Source organism: Xiphias gladius, chromosome 18, assembly GCF_016859285.1.
Source record: "Xiphias gladius isolate SHS-SW01 ecotype Sanya breed wild chromosome 18, ASM1685928v1, whole genome shotgun sequence".
In the NCBI taxonomy this organism is placed as follows: domain Eukaryota; kingdom Metazoa; phylum Chordata; class Actinopteri; order Istiophoriformes; family Xiphiidae; genus Xiphias; species Xiphias gladius.
The window spans coordinates 23,237,659-23,254,655 of NC_053417.1; the positions used below are offsets into that span (position 1 = coordinate 23,237,659).

General features: G+C 41.0%; 1 protein-coding gene across 1 annotated transcript; it reads left to right on the top strand.

The window, feature by feature from the left end:
- Positions 1–14: 14 nt before the first annotated feature.
- Positions 15–14,564, top strand: sypb (synaptophysin b). The gene is made up of 7 exons (XM_040151919.1): positions 15–80; positions 2,932–2,997; positions 9,885–10,009; positions 10,722–10,920; positions 11,028–11,219; positions 11,329–11,641; positions 14,482–14,564. Exons 1-6 carry the CDS (start codon positions 63–65, stop codon positions 11,608–11,610), a joined length of 882 nt encoding a protein of 293 aa, XP_040007853.1. The 5' UTR covers positions 15–62; the 3' UTR covers positions 11,611–11,641; positions 14,482–14,564.
- The last annotated feature ends 2,433 nt before the right edge of the window (positions 14,565–16,997 follow it).

Consider the following 16,997-nt stretch of genomic DNA (forward strand, 5'->3'; position numbering starts at 1 on the left):
CGTATGAGACGCCTCCCTCCCTCCGCCCTCCTGATCCTCTTATCAGCGAGTAAGCGGCCAAGATGGATGTTGTAAACCAGGTAAGGCTCCCGGGGGTGGGAAAATCATCTATTTCATTTTAGTTTCGTTTGGTAGCCGATTTTTATTTGTTTTTTTTCCCCCCCTTCATTTTCCTTTGTCGTGGGCTTAAATAAAAATACATTTTGTTTTGTCATAAACCGCCGGCTTTAAGGTTGTTATGCAGCGCTTTCGGTGCCTCGGAGTCGAAATAGTCATTTATGCATTTATTTATTTATTTATTAAAAAAAAAAAAAAAAAAAAAGCAATTGTGCAAAGGCACGGCAGGCAACGACGGAATTGGATATTTTTCCAGCACTGATGCTGCAGTCGATAATGATGGAGTGGCCCGCCGACTGGCCAGAAAACGTGCGGGGTGTCCAGAGACTGCTGCAGCGGGGACATGCAGCGAGGGGAAAGAGAGGACGTAGCCCACTGCCTCCGGAGACTCAGCTAATTGATTTACATCGCTCGCGTCTCAATTAACCCGCTGCTGCTAAGATGACGAACGGGGATCCGGGTGATTTCCGAGGCGCTCCGGGTTTTTTCGGATCGCCGCAGTGTGGGTCCGACACAGAAGGACGGTCTCCTGCATCTCTCTGGCCACTAACAGCTCCTCTCTCTCCCAGAAAGCCAACAACTGTTTCTTAGTAGATAAGAGGATATCAGGCCCTGAACATGATATTTTTTCATTTGTATTATTTTACGACTGTTTTTTTTGTTTGTTTTTAATTGTCAGTTCATGCGTCATCTATTTAATACGGTTGTTTGGCATCCACGGAGAGGCAGTGAGCGTCAGGGCGAAAGTATCCCCACAGCCCGGGAGGGGAAAACCACCGCTGCCGCCTGTTCCTGTGCGGCCATTTATTGATGCACACACGGACACACCGCCTCCTTTGCGGTGTCGCATTCACCTGCGCACAAACGCTTCCGCCTTCTGCCTCCATCAGCTAGACGGGCTTCTCACAGATGAATACAAGGGCTGCCGTGAAGTGTATGGCAGGAGAGCAGAGAAAACAGTCAGTTAATCGGCTTTGTCTAATTGTAATGCTGGCAGGATCTCTCTCTCTCTCTCTCTCACTTACACACACACACACACACACACACACACACACACACACACACCACAGCATTTGAAGTCAATATTAACATTACTATACTGTGGTTATGCAGCACCTCATATCCCACAAAGGCACCAGCTGTGGCGGCTGACTCAATGTATTCACTGGCAGATACAGTTTGGCGCATAAGTATTTGGACGGTGACACATGTCGTGATTTTGACTCCGTACACCGCCACGATGGATTTGAAACGAAGCCATCGAGATGTGGTTGGAGTCTAGACATTCAGCTTTCTTCAAGGGGTTTAAGAAAAAATATCACATTAACTGTCTAGGAATTACAGCCATTTGTATACACAGTCCCTCATTTTTCAGAGGCTCAAAAGTAATCGGACAAACCAACATAATTATAAATATAAGGATTATTTTGAAAACTTGGATGAAAATCCTTTGCAGCCAATGACTGCCTGAAGTCTGGAACCTATGGGCGTCACCAAATGCTGAGTTTCCCCCCTCCAGACGCTTTGCCAGGCCTTTACTGCAGCCGCCTTCAGCTGCTGCTTGTTTATGGGTCTTTCTGCCCCCAGGTTTTCTCTTCAGTAAGTGATAAACAGGCCCAGTTGGGTCGATGTCAGGTGACTGACTGGGCCATTAAGAATATTTCATTTCTTTGCCTCGAGAAGCTCATGGGCTGCTTTCACAGTATGTTTTGGGTAATTCTCCATCTGTACTGTGAAGCAGCGTCCTACCAGTTCTGCAGCGTTTGGCTGAATCTGACCAGACAGCACAGCCCCGTACACTTCAGAATTCATCCTGCTACTTCTATCAGCAGTCACATCATCAATAAAACACATGCCCATGCCATAACACTTCCTCCACCATGTTTGACAGATGATGTGGTTTGCTTTGGATCATGACCTGTTCCTTTCCTTCGCCATACTCTTCTCCTTCCGTCGTTCTGGTACAAGTTAATCTTGGTTTCATCTGTCCAAAGATTCTTGTTCCAGTACTGGGCAGGCTTTTCTAAATGTTTTTCTGGCGAAGTCTAATCTGACCTTTTGCGTGTCACCAGTGGTCACCCTCTGTATTGACCTTAATGACGACGTCTCTTGATTGTAGACTTTGACAATGATACACCTGCCTCCTCGAGAGTGTTCTTGACCTGCCTAGATGTTGTGAAGGGTTTTTCTTCACAAAGGAACGAGTTCTGCGACCATCCACTGCAGTTGTCTTCAGGGGTCTTCCAGGCCTTTTGGTGTCGCTGAGCTCGCCAGTGCATTCCTTCTTTTTCAGAATGTACCAACTAGTTGATTTGGCCATTTCATAGAGTTTCTGCCATCTGCCTGATAGGTTTGTTTTGTTTTTTCAGCGTAATGATGGCCTCCCTCATTTGCATCGACACCTCTTTGGACCGCATGTTGAGCGTTCCCATGAACGGCTACCAAATGCACTGGGACTCAACTCCAGACTTTTTATCTGCTTAATTTGCCATGAAATAACGAGGGAAGAGGCAGACACCTGGCCATGAAACTGATTGTCAGTCAACTCTCCAGTCATTTCTGTGCCGAACCGTATTTGCTATATAACGAACACCTGCAGGTGCTAGCAGTAGGCCGGGCCTGTGGGCTGTGAGGCTGAGGTAATTAGGTTTCTGTTTTTAAGCAGCATCATCATATCATCATCATCATCATCATGCCTGGTCTGGTGTACTGAGAGAGGCTGAGGTCACACAGTGAGAGCCAACCCGAACTGTGAAAATGTTAAAAACTCCAGAGCTTATTTCTGATTTTTTTTTTTTGTGTGTCTTTTGACAGTTGGTGGCCCAAGGGCAGTTCACAATAGTCAAGCAACCTCTGGGATTTATAAAAGTTCTACAGTGGGTAAGTCATCTATTTTACATATTTATCGGTGACCGCAAGAAAAAGCACTAAGGCATTAATATTTTCCATTTTAATAGAAATAAAGAAGAAAATATTAATAAGGATGAACTGCTTGGAACTTCTTTTGCAATAAATAATAATACCATGTCTCTTGCTGACATATTTGTGACCTTCTGTCACACAGAGGTCATAAAGCTGCACGGAGCTTAATAATAGATGTGACTGTACACTCTTAGAAAAAAAGGGTTCGCAGCTGAAGCCTCCCTTACTACAGGTCAGCGCTTTTGTTTCGTGTTTCTTTATTTATTTATTTTTCTCCTGAAAACACGAACTCCGTCTCAGGTCAAATAATTTCTCTTTTAATTGCACTCAAATAATGACAGTGGTTAATGCTGAGGAGTCTCCTGTATCCCGATGGTGGTTGCGATGATACTGCCCCAGCAGGCCCGAGGAGGGGACACCAGCAGGATGTATTGCGTCACTGTTGTAGTAACACTGTGTCAGTCCACCGAGGAATATAATGACAATTTGTCAAAGCGTTCTCAGAGGGCATGACCTCTGCATACTGGTGCAGTTTATCACCACTTTTTGATGTGCACAGTCTCCTCCACCAGGGGATGGAGCCAGCGTTGTATTCAGCTATTATCTAGGAAGAGAGCGGCCTAAATAAATTCACTGAATTATTTAAATTTAGCCCAAGGATTATAAATTTTTCTGCATTTTAAGGAAAAGGATTTTTTGCTTTTATTGGTTTCATTTTGGGAGGGAACATCATTAACTGTTAGGATGTAGTATCCGGTCTATAATCAGAGAGATAATGAGAAAATTTCACTGACAGAGATCTTCACTGATAAATCCGTCCAGTTCCATTTAGGGTAGAAACTATTTGCTGTTTAATCAAGTAGCAGCAACGGCAGTTGTTTTACGCATTGATTAATCATTGCTGATCATTTTTCAAAAATGCCAAACGTTTCCCAGCTCCAACTTCTCAGTTGCAAAGAGTTACTGCTCTTCTTTGTCTTATTTAATCATAAACTCAATATCTCTGGGGTTTGGTCTATTGGCTGCACAAAACAACCAATTCCATGACATCATCTTGGGCTGCAGTGAAGTGTAATGGGCATTTTCCACTATTTGCTCTTATTTTATAGCCCAAACAATTCATCAGTTAATGGAGAAAATAATTAGCAGATTGATCGATAATGACAGTAATTGTTAGCTGCAGCCTCAGCTCCATTCATGTAGATCTATCCAAGAGCAGTTTTAGAGGTTTTTAGAAGATTACACATTAAGGATTTTGTCCTACGCTCATGTGTTGTCATCCACCCTGTTTGTCCTCCATCAGAAGGCAGCGTGCTCAGGCTGCAGGGTTAACACCAGTGCCTATCTATTGCAGTTTTTTTCTTTCTCCACAGCTGAGGCACTAGAGTGGTGGGAGCGGTGGTACTAATTACCACGCGGGCCCCGGAGCTAAGCGAGGGGCCTCTCAATTGTCCTTTCTTGTCTTTTCTATCGTGATGTTATGTTAAATCCTAATGTGGTGTCATGAACTGGTTCTGGCTGAGGTTCTGGTTTGTGGTTCTGTTTGCAGCAGCCAGTTATTATTATCAACACAGTGACGAAAATTACTTATTCGACAGAAAAATAATCAGCAACTATTTTGATTATCGACTCATTATTTCAGTCATTTTTCAAGCGAAAATGCCTAAAAAACAGATCTTTTCTTTGACATATATGGTAGTAAACGCAATATCTCTGGGTTTGGGGCTGATGTTCTAACAAAACAGGCTACCTGAGGAGGTCACCTTGGGCTGTTGAAAATCACAACAGACTAATGATTAATCATAATAATAACTGACAGATTTATTGATAGTGAAACACTCATTAGTTTCAGCCCTAGTCATTTCAATAAGCTATACATTCCTGATAATTTATCACTAAATATAAATGCAATCACTTTAATTCTGTATGCATTTCGGGAGGGCAGATGAGAAGGAAATTGAGGAGGGGGTTCCCTTCTTGTACATGGATCCCATAATCCTTAGCTACACCCTTGCACCTCCTCCACCCCTGCCTGAGAATTTAACACGACCCAGATGAAAACAAGCTCGCCAAAGCATTCCCAGTCTTTTATGGGTGCTGCAGATACACCAGAGAACAGTCAGCGGCATGATTGTGCTGCATGACTCTCTAGTCCTTCCCTGGAGCTGTGTGAGTGTGCCAACACCTCATCACTGCCTCCCTGGGTCACAGCGGGCCAACCACCAATCAGCAGCGCCGCTCAGGAAGCCAGGGCTCATGAATCATCAGTCAGAGGGGCCTGCGTGCCTCCCGCGTCAGACTGGAGGAGGAGCTGCTTGAGCTGCTGCTCTTTCTGGATTAATATGGGCATGCATCACCAGCAACAATGTGTTTCCAGGAGGGGAGAGAGGTGCCACCCCTCAAAAGTATTTTTTCCAGTTTCTGAAGCCGGATTCATTGGAAAAAGGGAGAAGTGAAAGCAATGCTTCTGTATAGTAGAATCAAACCTTTTTTTTGGCAGCCAGTGTGTGCTGATATGCTTTTATATAACATACCAATCAGCAATTAGTCAGCAGTGTTCATATTCATATTCATATATTTGAAAAAGAGAGATGAAAGTAAATGGAAGTGGATTGGATCACTTTAGACCAGTCGTGTATGTGGGTTGAGGATGTGAGACCTTGTGATTAGTTTTCTTCATCTGAGCATGAAAATCACACTTCTCTCCTCTGCTTCTGAGTACGATTTTTTTACTTAATGTGTGAGATCTAAACAGCATCCTGTATGTGTGAATCATGTAGCTTTGCCCCCCCCTCCCCGACCCTGGGGAATTTTGCTGACAAAGCCTAGATCTGATGGATGTTGGAAGACAGTGAGTTCCCAAATACAGCTGAGAGCTCAACGGCAGAGTATGCAAACAGTCTCCCGCCTCTGCGGCTGCAGGATGGCGGGTGCTATGCTGAATTTCATCTGCATTCAAATTTCACAACCTACTCACTCCCAGCAAAATAAAAAGGCAAACATAAAAAGGCTGTTTGTAAGAACATAAAGCGAGCGCCTTATTTACTTTGGTGTAGTCTCTACTGTGTAAAAAAGGCTGCTGATTTTGTTGTAGCTCACGGGGCTTTTGCTGTTCAGACACTCTCTGTGTTTATTACTCCAGGGCCTCCGATGAAGGCTTACACAGCTTGTGTTTATTTTTGTGCTCTTGTGCTTTTGGCTATATTTTGGCATGTATTTCTTTATATAATTTTATACAGTAAATACAGTATTTATACTTCTATTATATAAGATAACAGAACCATGGCAGTCCCTGCAGATTTGAGAAAGGCTTCTGTCTAGATGGAGATACTGTACATAAAGCAATCTTTAACACCTGTAAAGATTTTTTTTTGTAGTATTTATTTATGATGTTCATTATAAAATATTTTTTACATTACCATGAACAATTTTATTTTGATAAGGATGGGTTTCAAAGTTGTAGTTTCATGTAATATTTTTGGAATAAAAATGGTCAAATTTGAAAGTATTGAATTTCATGACAGAATGTTGACTAGAGGTCGACAAATCAGGCGATATTAGGTTATTTAGAAATTGCAGCACGGAAATACCAAAGATAATTTAGAAAGTATCGTCATCACATAGTTTGTACACAAGAAAGCACTGACAAGTTTATTTTTCACCTGTAAAACGTTACGCTCAGTATTTATCTTGCTCATAATAATAAGAATAAAAAAACAAGTTTAACAAAATCCTAATCTAAAAATGTGTATGTTAATGTCAAAAAAAATTATTGGCCAATGTATCATTGTTGGATTTTTGTTATTCTCAAATATCAACTATCACTATCGGTATCTGCCTCAAATATCCAGTATCGGTCGGACTACTGGTACTTTTATTCATGCGAGAATCAGTTTTTATAGGGGGAGACAGAGAAAGAAAGACAGACAGTGCAGCAGTAGCAGGCAGATCGTTTGTGTCTTCAGTTTGTAGGGTTGTGTATCTTCTCATTAAAGAAGAGCTGACAACCGTCCAGCATACCAGGAGGGGTAGAAACCAGCCTCTGCCTCCTCATTGTGTGATGCTGCCAGTAGTGTTACCATGGCACCTAACTCTCAGGGTGCCACCATTTTTTTTTTTTCTCAGCCTGCCTGTCCCTCTCTTCCTCCTCCATCACTCCTCCTTCCAGTCATCAGTCACTGTAAAGGTACAGCTCTTAATTGTGCTGTGGTTCACTTCTATTGAGATTCTGTTTCCCTGCCACTGGTTTTTAGCTAGGCTAGCGGTGTGGCTCTAGGGATGGAAACGTTGGTCAGTCCGCCACTTCGGTCCAGACTGAAATATCTCAAGAACTGTAGGAGGGATTGGCACGAAATGATGCACAGTTATTCCTGGTTCCTAGACAATGAAGCTGGGAATCATTAAGTTTGATGGCCGTTAAATTTAGCAAACACATTCATACCCCCCCCCCCAGAATGAACTGTAATAACGTGATCCCCTGACTTTTCATCTGGCGTCATCATCGGGTTAATCTTTTTCATTCGTCCAGTACTTTGGTTTATGTTTGAATACCTGCAAAACTATTGACAACCATTAGTCTAGGCTTTGCATTGTTTCTGAGTGCTATTTGGCAAATGTCAGCATGCTGACACACAAAAGTAAGATGGTGAACATGGTACATATTAACACTTGCTACACTCCTGCATGTTAGCATTGTCACTGCGAGCATGTTAGCATTCTGACATTAGCATGTAGCTCATAGCACCACTATGTCTGGATAAGGCTCATAGAGATGTTAAAATGGGTTTAGACTCTTAGTCCTTTTACTTTACCTGGATGTGTGTCTCATTATATTTAAATACACAGACATGGCATCACACCCCATGATGCCTACATTTTTAACTAATTTTACATTTACATCAGGGCCCGTATTTTATGTTATAACAAGGTAATAATGTTCTAAAGCCACATTTCCATCTACAAGCAAAACTATACAAGAAAATACCTACATTTAACTTCATGTAAATATGCCGTTCCCTCAATTAATTCCTCATATCATAGGAGTGTGATTCAAATCACTTCAGGCTGATTCGGTTGAAGCAGCATTGTGGCTTGAAGAGATCATTTGTTAAGTAGTGAATCCAGCCCTCGTTAGATTGAGGTTTCCTTTTCTCCTAAAGTGTCTCTTAAGAAGACGAAGACAGGAAAGCCAAACTTGCAGCTGAGGCTACGGTTTGGTCGGTGTCCACATTGATCCATCTAATGAAATCTTAACTGCCAACCGTCTCAGAGGGATAATGAAAGAATGATATGGACCCCGGGAACTCTAAAACCTTTGAACAGCATCAATAACAAAAACAGTTCCTACCATGAGGTAGCTATAATAAACAAAATGAGATGGATGATTTATATCTTTTAGGATAAAATATACCATAATGTGCACTGTGTGAAGGATTAGGGGTGTGATGCGCTGCACATGCTATAGGTATTGACTAACTGCACAGCTGCTACAGCATTACATCCTGTTATTCTTTTTAAGGGAAAGTTTTCGATTTGTTAGCTTGAATGAGACTGTTTGACATGACAGATTTGAGACTGTCTTGATCGTTCATTAAGAACAAGTTGATGGACACCAAGGAGCGGCGTTTCCTGGTTCAAACATGGAGGCATAAAAACATAATGACGCTGAAGATTCGAGTGTCTCTTTCTCACAACTAAGATTGTAAAAAATAATACAGATATTATTTATGTTATAGGGTGGATTTCATCACATCTACAGTCATTTGCATTGATTAATAAAACGTGTTAATTAGCCTTTTACCAACGACAGGGAGTGAAGGTGTTCGAGATGATGGAAGAGGACAGTAAAAGATAAAGTAGCCCTGCAGGAACAGAGACGGATAAGTAAAGAGATAACAATGAGGCTCGGTTTAGGCGGCCACTGTGTGTAAATTGTTCAAATGAACCTCCAACTCACATTAGCTCGAAGATTACTGTAAATAGTTTAGTGTGTTTATGCCTGCAGCAGGTAGACTGTACTCCAAGACGAGATTTAAGAAGGGAGTTACATTACTCTGTATGTGTGTGTACAAGCTCACGTGTGGGGGTGTGGCTGTGTGTGTCTGTGTGTGTGTATTTTGTGACTGGCTGTACAATCGCTTGTAGTTGAGTATTTGGTGACAGATGGTAGAGCACCTCAGTCAGATTAATAGCTGGATTTTCCATCCAATCCGATCTGGCCTGCAGTGTAGGTTGGGTGTGGTAAAAATAGTCTGACTTGTCTAATCTGCTGTGTGTGTGTGTGTGTGTGTGTGAGAGTGAGGGGGAGAGTTTATCTCCATGCATGTCTGTTTGTGCTGTTTACGTGACTATAGGTTGGAGCTGGGGAACAAGACCTGAGCTGTTTGTACCTGAAGTAACACACTCTGAAATGAAGGCACAATCACTGTTGTACTGCAAAACTACAAAAAACATCTACAGAAAAGAGACGTCAGCTAAATGTAACAGTAACCATGGCAACAGGCACAGCCCTTGCTGTGTAACCTTGTGATAACGCTGCATTGATTTGCACTCCGTGTGCATTTTTCAGCAGCTCGCCATGATTGGTGGTGCATCAGTCTGCTTGATATGTTGCAGGTGGTGAAACCACAGTCTGCGGCTTTCGGTGTAAATGGAGCTGTCACCTGTTTCACACTGGAGCTCTTTGTTTACATGGTTAAATCATCCAAACTAAACTGGAGTATATATAGATTGTACGTGATCAGCCAGTAATGGAAGACAGTGTGATTAAAAAAAAAAAATGTATGTGTATTCTCTGTTTTTCACAGTTCGTCTGATAGATGTCTTCCTTCTTCTTTCTCCTCCAGATCTTTGCAATCTTTGCCTTCTCAACATGTGGCAGTTACTCTGGCATGTTCAAGATGAGCGTGGAGTGTAAAAACCGGTCGGAGAGTGACCTAGGCATAGAAGTAGAATTTGAATATCCATTCAGGTATGTATTGTGTCTTCACTGTCTCCAGTGTTGTATAAATTTGTTCTGCATTTTGGGAAACATGCTTTTTCACCTTCTTTCGGGGAGTTAGAAGAGTAGATAGATACCACTCTCACGTCTGGGCATTAAATATGAAGCTTAAATACAGTATGAAGAAAGATAACTTAACATAAAGACTGGAAATGGGAAAAGTAGCTAGTCTGGCTCTGTTCAAAGGTAAAAAAAAAAGTATTTAAAAACTGCCTACCCAAGTGTAAAAATAGCAAGTTGTAGTATGGATTAAACAAACAAGATATAACGTTATATATACATATACTTTTAGAGGTGCTGGTAGGTGACTTTTTTTTAACCTTTGGACAGAGCCAGGCTAGATATTCACCCATGTTTCCAGTCTTTATGTTATGCTTAGCTAACGTCTCTTGGCTCTAGCTTCATATTTGACAGAAAGACATTGAGAGTGTTATCTTCTCATCTAACTCTTGGCGAGGAAAACAAATAAGAGCATTACCCACAATGTCACACTCTTCCTTTAAAATACAGTCCCTCAATCATCTTTACACAAACACATATCTAAAATAAATATGAGAGAAACACAGTATAGCTCAAGGTTTTTCACATATACAACTGGATCATCATTTACCCTTTCTCTCCTTTTTGTCTTTGCTCTTCAAGCACTTTCATCTTCCATTTCTGTGTCTTTCTCTGTTCTCAGGCTCCATCAGGTTTACTTTGACGCCCCCACCTGTAAGGGAGGGAACCCCAAGCGTCTATTCCTGGTTGGGGACTACTCCTCCTCGGCTGAGTTCTTTGTCACCATCGGTGTCTTTTCCTTCCTCTACTCCATGGCAGCCCTGTCTGTATACTGTTTCATGCTGGAGAAATACCGTGAAAACAACAAAGGGGCCCAGATTGTGAGTTTGTTTATCCCTTACACCTCCTTGGCATACAAGTCCTGCAACTGGATTTACAATTAATATTTGGCAGTTGTTGGTAATTATCTTGTCTTGCTGGTCCCCAGGACTTTGTTGTGACGGCGGTATTTGCCTTCATGTGGCTGGTGTCTTCATGTGCTTGGGCTAAGGGCTTGTCAGATGTGAAAACAGCCACTGATCCAGAGAAGGTCATCACTCTCATCTCAGCCTGTGATGAAAAAGAGAATAACTGCCGCATGGTCTATGACCCCAAGGTCTCCGGCCTCAACACCTCTGTGGTAGGTCCTAGATGCTTCATACTGAACAAAACTGTATGAAGACTTGATGAGAGATCAGTGATAGTAAATTTCTCCTAAAATAAACACTCATCTCCTTTCTGCTCCACAGGCTTTTGGCTTCATCAACCTGATCCTGTGGATAGGAAACCTGTGGTTCGTGTTCAAGGAGACCGGCTGGATGGCTGCCTTCACTGGAACCTACGTCCCATCGCAGGAAAAGCAGCCCGCCCCTGATTCCTTTGGACAGGGAGGCTACGGTCAGCAGGACCCCTACGCCGGCTCCCAGGGAGGCTACCAGCCCGACTATGGCCAGCAGGGGGGCTACAACGAGGACGGAGGTTACAGCCAGGGCTATGAGCAGCAGCCCACCTCCTACTCAAATCAAATGTGAGCCTGTCCAGCCAAACCACAGCTGCAGGATGGTGAGTGTATGGACTTCACATCATATTATTGTATGTTTTAGAGGTAATGATCTAATCTGATCTTTAATTTAAAGGTGCTATATGTAAGTTTTTTCTTTTGATAAATAGCCAATGTTGGCATTAACAGCTGTTCGCTTACCAGTCTCGGAGAAACTTAATTGCTTTACTCGCCAAGAGCTGTCTCCAGCGGTGGAAAGCAACGGCCCGGCCAGGCACTTCTTGTCATTTTCCAATAGGAAGTCACTGTAGCGTCCAAATGGCCCTCAGTCCAACTTGAATAGCGCTGCTCAGATGGCTGCATTCTGACCTCTTTTCTTGTAAATGATAGCTGAAGCTCTTGGCAAGTGACCATCACCACCAGCAAGAAACCACATTCGGCGGCAGAGAAAACTTACATATAGCATGTTTAGGCACAAATTAAGGGTTAATTGTGTAATGGCAGTGTTCACTAGGTTTACAACAGTATCTACTGAATATCACCCGAACTCTAATGTCAAATGATCAGCAAGTATTAGTTGAGGTATTACTGCTGTGCAAATGATTAACAAACCTTTCCTGGAGCCTCTTTGCTCACTTGAATGATATTCAAATTTGGATGCAGTGTAACTTCCTAACACTTAACTGCTCAAAACCTGAAGTTATCCTGATCAACACTGGCTTAGAGCTCAATAGAGCAAATAACCTGGCTGAACTACCTTGTTGACAGTATCAATTTACAATTATTCCTACCATCTCAGCTGCAAATTCTGACGTTATATTTAGAAATATATTACAAACTAGACTGGTAAAAGAGCAGCATTGCCTGTTTGTTTAGATGGTTTACAGGCCATGAAGAGATACCTTCTTAATATCATTTCAATGCAAGAGTTGGGGGACAAAATCTGAGGCTTGGAGTTTGCCAAATCAAGTTGGTATCTTAAAAAATAACTTTTTGATACGAAATTCCCTCTTTTGTGTTACTATCCTTTGAAAAGCCTCATATTAGCGTCAGCTGAACTTAAAGCTGCTATAATCAATATATCTTTAACTAGAATGTATCAAATGATCATGTGAAAAAAGTTTGAAAATGTGAAACCGTTCGCTCATAGTGATGAAACTTCAGAGAATTATCAGCTGAATCTCCTTTGCATTGTGTAGCTGTTCTGGCCCACTCTCACTGCTCCTATAGTGTTGTTTTCAGCTGCAGCAGGCAGCTGTTTTCAGTCTTAAAACCCCAACTAGCAACTAGTTGGTGAATATATTGGACCATTTAGCCAATAAAGAGCCAGAGGATTTGGCGGAGACCAAAACGGAGCTAAGAACTATGTGGTCATTTAGTTGGAAGACTTGTTTACTTAAAAGGTGATAATATACCAATGCTGTGTGCACAGTTTTTTATGGCAGCCCCCAAGTTGACATTTCAGGTTAAAAAATTTATTTTTGCACAGTAGGAGGACTGTAGATTTTGTGCCCCATCATTTACACTGGAACTGTGTTAGGAGGGCATCTCATCGTAACCAGTAAGGACAGGAGAAATGGTCACAGGGACTATTAACTGTTTAAATGTAGAGAACAGTATTACTTTAATATAGATTTGGAAAAATGTTAACCTACTCTTTTAAACCAACCCATATTTACATTTTCCTGAAAAGCAATCTCTCATTTACATTCATGTAAAAAATGACTGTCTTCTCCAGAAAAATGCCAAGAGCGGTTGTTCATTGACACAACATGTGTTTATGTTGTGTTGCAGAGGTGAAACTGGCATGACATTGAGATCTGGTTAGAAGCATGGTGTACAAAGCATCTGACTTTCAAAGCAGTCTATGGTACAGCTCCCTTTTACAGTAACTCTTATCCGGTACAGCTATATTCACTAAGCTGCTCTGTTTTCCCCTGGGTCCCACTTTTCCCCAGCAACCCTGTAACAAACTGAAAAACACTGGGTGAAAGAGGTTTTTGGTGTGGTGTTTCGAGGCTATAGAATACCGTGCCTGACTGGCTAAAACTGCACTCAGTCCTCAAAGATGTAGAGATGTCCAGCCAGTGCCTTTAGCATCATTGGACAGGGTTCACTGGTTATAATGTCTCTGTACTGAGCACCTACAGTTTGACTAAATCTAGTCTTATTTTATGACTTCTTACCTGTTATTTCAGTTATGTTTTAAAGGCCCTGAGAATCTATTTTCTCAATCATCTTTTTACGAGAAGCGATGGGATCCTACATGACCACGAAATAATCGTTCAAAGTTAGAACATTTTTGGTTCTTTCTCTTCATGGATGTCTGTAGTTGTGTTTTTCTTTCTGTTGTTCTCACTGGTTTGAAGTGGTAGGTGCAGGTGGTTTGCTTATATTGCCAGTCCAGTGACTGTTTGAGCATTTAGCTCTGAATAAATATAACTAAGCATGTTGTTTTTTCTGAACTTAAACTTTGATTGTTTCTTATTAAGTCATTAATATTAAATACTGTAGAGAAATACATAAGATTTTAAACCCATTTTTCAGCAGCTTTAAATTTCAGTTTGCCTCCTTGCTCTAATAACTTGTACGACTTTGAGCTTTTAAACATTATACATTTACACATATTACATATTTCACATACAAATATATAAAATGTTATTGTCACCTCCATTTTCTGGTATGACTATGGTTATTTAACATTTGCTTAATATCATCACACAGTAGGTGCCATCTGCAGCTTCAAAAGTCACTTCAATATCAGCTTTTGATATCTCATATTTATTGAATCAGAATTTTGTTCATATATTTAACATGTAATTAACGTGACCATACATTTGCCGCTTGTTTAATATTTTCCTTCCGTCTGTCTCTCGCTTCTCTGCCTTTTTCCTCTCCCCAGGGTGACCTTGTGATTTTGGAGTGTGGCTCTAGACCACCACCTGCATTTCCACACTCCTCTGTTTGTCTGTTTGTGTATCTGTGAGTTGACAGGCAGAGGGAGGGAGGTACGGAGGGCAAAAACTGGTGGGGCCTGGGGAGGGAAACACCACTGTGGAGCAGGATCCAGGGGAGGGGGGGGCTGGGGGTGGGGGGGGGGGTCTTTGCTGTAACATGATGTTTATTCTCGTGATGTATTTAACTGTAGAAGACAACAGAGGATTGTCTGTTTGGATATACGAGAAAAACTTGAATACAAATACCAAAACATTCGTTGACGAACATTTAAGAGAAATCTTGTAATGGAAAAGACTTACGTTTGTGAAAAAATATGTAGTAATATTTAACTTGGGAGAATGTATTTGTCTGTGCTGTGTAAATATCAACATGCTGATATATATGATTATATGTACACAGTTGAATAATTGTGCACTCCATATTAGTTGTCATACAACAAATGTTGAGCACAGAGTTATTCAATTGCTTTCACTTTGGTTCTGTTCAGGAGCTCACATAGTTTATCCTTCGCACAACTCAATTCTTTTAAGTTATTCATGTCACAATGATGGTTTTATTTATTCATCTAAGAATCTATGAACTTTTTTTTTAATTCTCTCATGTGATGGAAACGTGTGATAGCAAATGTTGAAAGGAAAACAGAAAAGAATTATTGATATACAAAGTCAGCAGAGAAAGAGTAACGCCTAGTAGTAGCAGTGAATAGATGATGAGTTATAAGTAGGTTGTTTCAAGTTTATTTATGCTTTTATATACATTTTTCCATCAAATGTCACTGTCAAGAGAGGACGAACTCTCTTAATACACAGAACATTTTAAAATCCTGACATACAAAATCAAAAATTGCGTAGGTTTATGAAAATTAAAGAGCATGGTAGCATCTCTTTTTGCTGTGCTCCATAGTGTGTTATCAGTATGAGAACTGTGAATCGGGGCAGAGAACAACAGTTTTAGCGGTGTGTGTTTGTTTATTTGTTCAGATTTATGTAAAGGCATCCAACAAATTTTGTCAGTGAACCTCGTCCTGTTTTCAGTCGCCTTTTAATGTGGTCCAGAGAGTTTTAAAACAGAGTCATATAGTTTTATAACTGGTGTTTCTATCACACTGCAATCAGTGAAATACATGCTCACATTAACATGAAAAGGTAAATGAAAATACAGTGTGGTATACTTTAAAGACCTTGGTTAAGCCAGGGTGAACACACATTATTATGAGGTGGACTGAACAGAATGTTTCCCTATGTTCTTCTCCTGCATCTTCAATCCTTCTTTAACTCTTCTCTTTCCTGAAGGCAAGCGAATTTACTGCATGCATCTTACACCTTACATCCCAAAGCTTCCCCTAAACATATTTGAGAGACCGAGGCTCAACGCTGCAGGAAAGCATTAGACTACACAGTAATACCGTGGTATGTTTGATCCATCACAGTAGTTACTGCACAGCACATACAGGAGCTTTGCTATATTCTACTCAAGGCACAAAACTAGTGCTGCAATAATTACTTCTTTCCAGATATAAAGACACCTGTCCTACTGCCAATCCTCTGTGTGGATGTACAAGCTTGTGTTTGCCAAATGGTAAGAGATGTTTCTTGGTTGGTATTTTTGCTTCCAGTCGTCATCAGAATGAGTTGTTGTCCATATATCGATCTGTTGCGTAGCCTTGGTTCACTCATATTTAAAAAAAAAAAAAAATCAGGGTTCTTTGATTCAGGCAGTGTAGAAGCACCTGGCTTTCTCTCTTCCTCTAGTCCCTCCCCCACCCACCTGTTTTTTTCCCCTCTCTATATCTTCCTCTCTTTAACTGTAGCTCTTATAAATATGCTGAAATGAAATATACTCTGTTGTTAGTGGTGAACGATGTCTTGTGATACTCTCTACGCCTTTGGATAGTGCTGTGTTTATTGTGTATGACGTATTCATATTAGTATTTATGATAATGATAAATCAGAGAAAAAAAATATCCGAGACTCTCCAAAATTCTGCTGTATTCTTATTATATGCGATCCGTGTGAAACAAAATGAAATAAACTTGAAATTATTCTGTTGAAGGTTAAAATGTGTACTTCTGTTCATAGGAGTTGATTTTTTTTTTTTTTTTTTTGCTTGGTCGACTTTACTAAAAGTATGTTTTTGAAATGTAAACAAATCAGTTTGATTAGGACTTTAAAAACCATTTCAGGCAGGCCGTAGGTTAGCTTGACCAGCAGACTGCATATTAATACAAAAATAACCCTTGAACTTTGTGTACAGTCTATGGTTTGACCCAATTTGTGGTTTTGACAAGTACTCTGGATGGTACGCCCTAGTGGTCAGAGAGGGTATCAACTGAAGTGGTTTCTTCAGCCATCTCCCCTCATTTAGCCAAATCTGAGGGTTTCTTTCACTAAATTCAAATGAATAATGCAAGGGAGACCCGGATTTCAATGATGAGAGTGTACTGCTTTTGTAATATACATT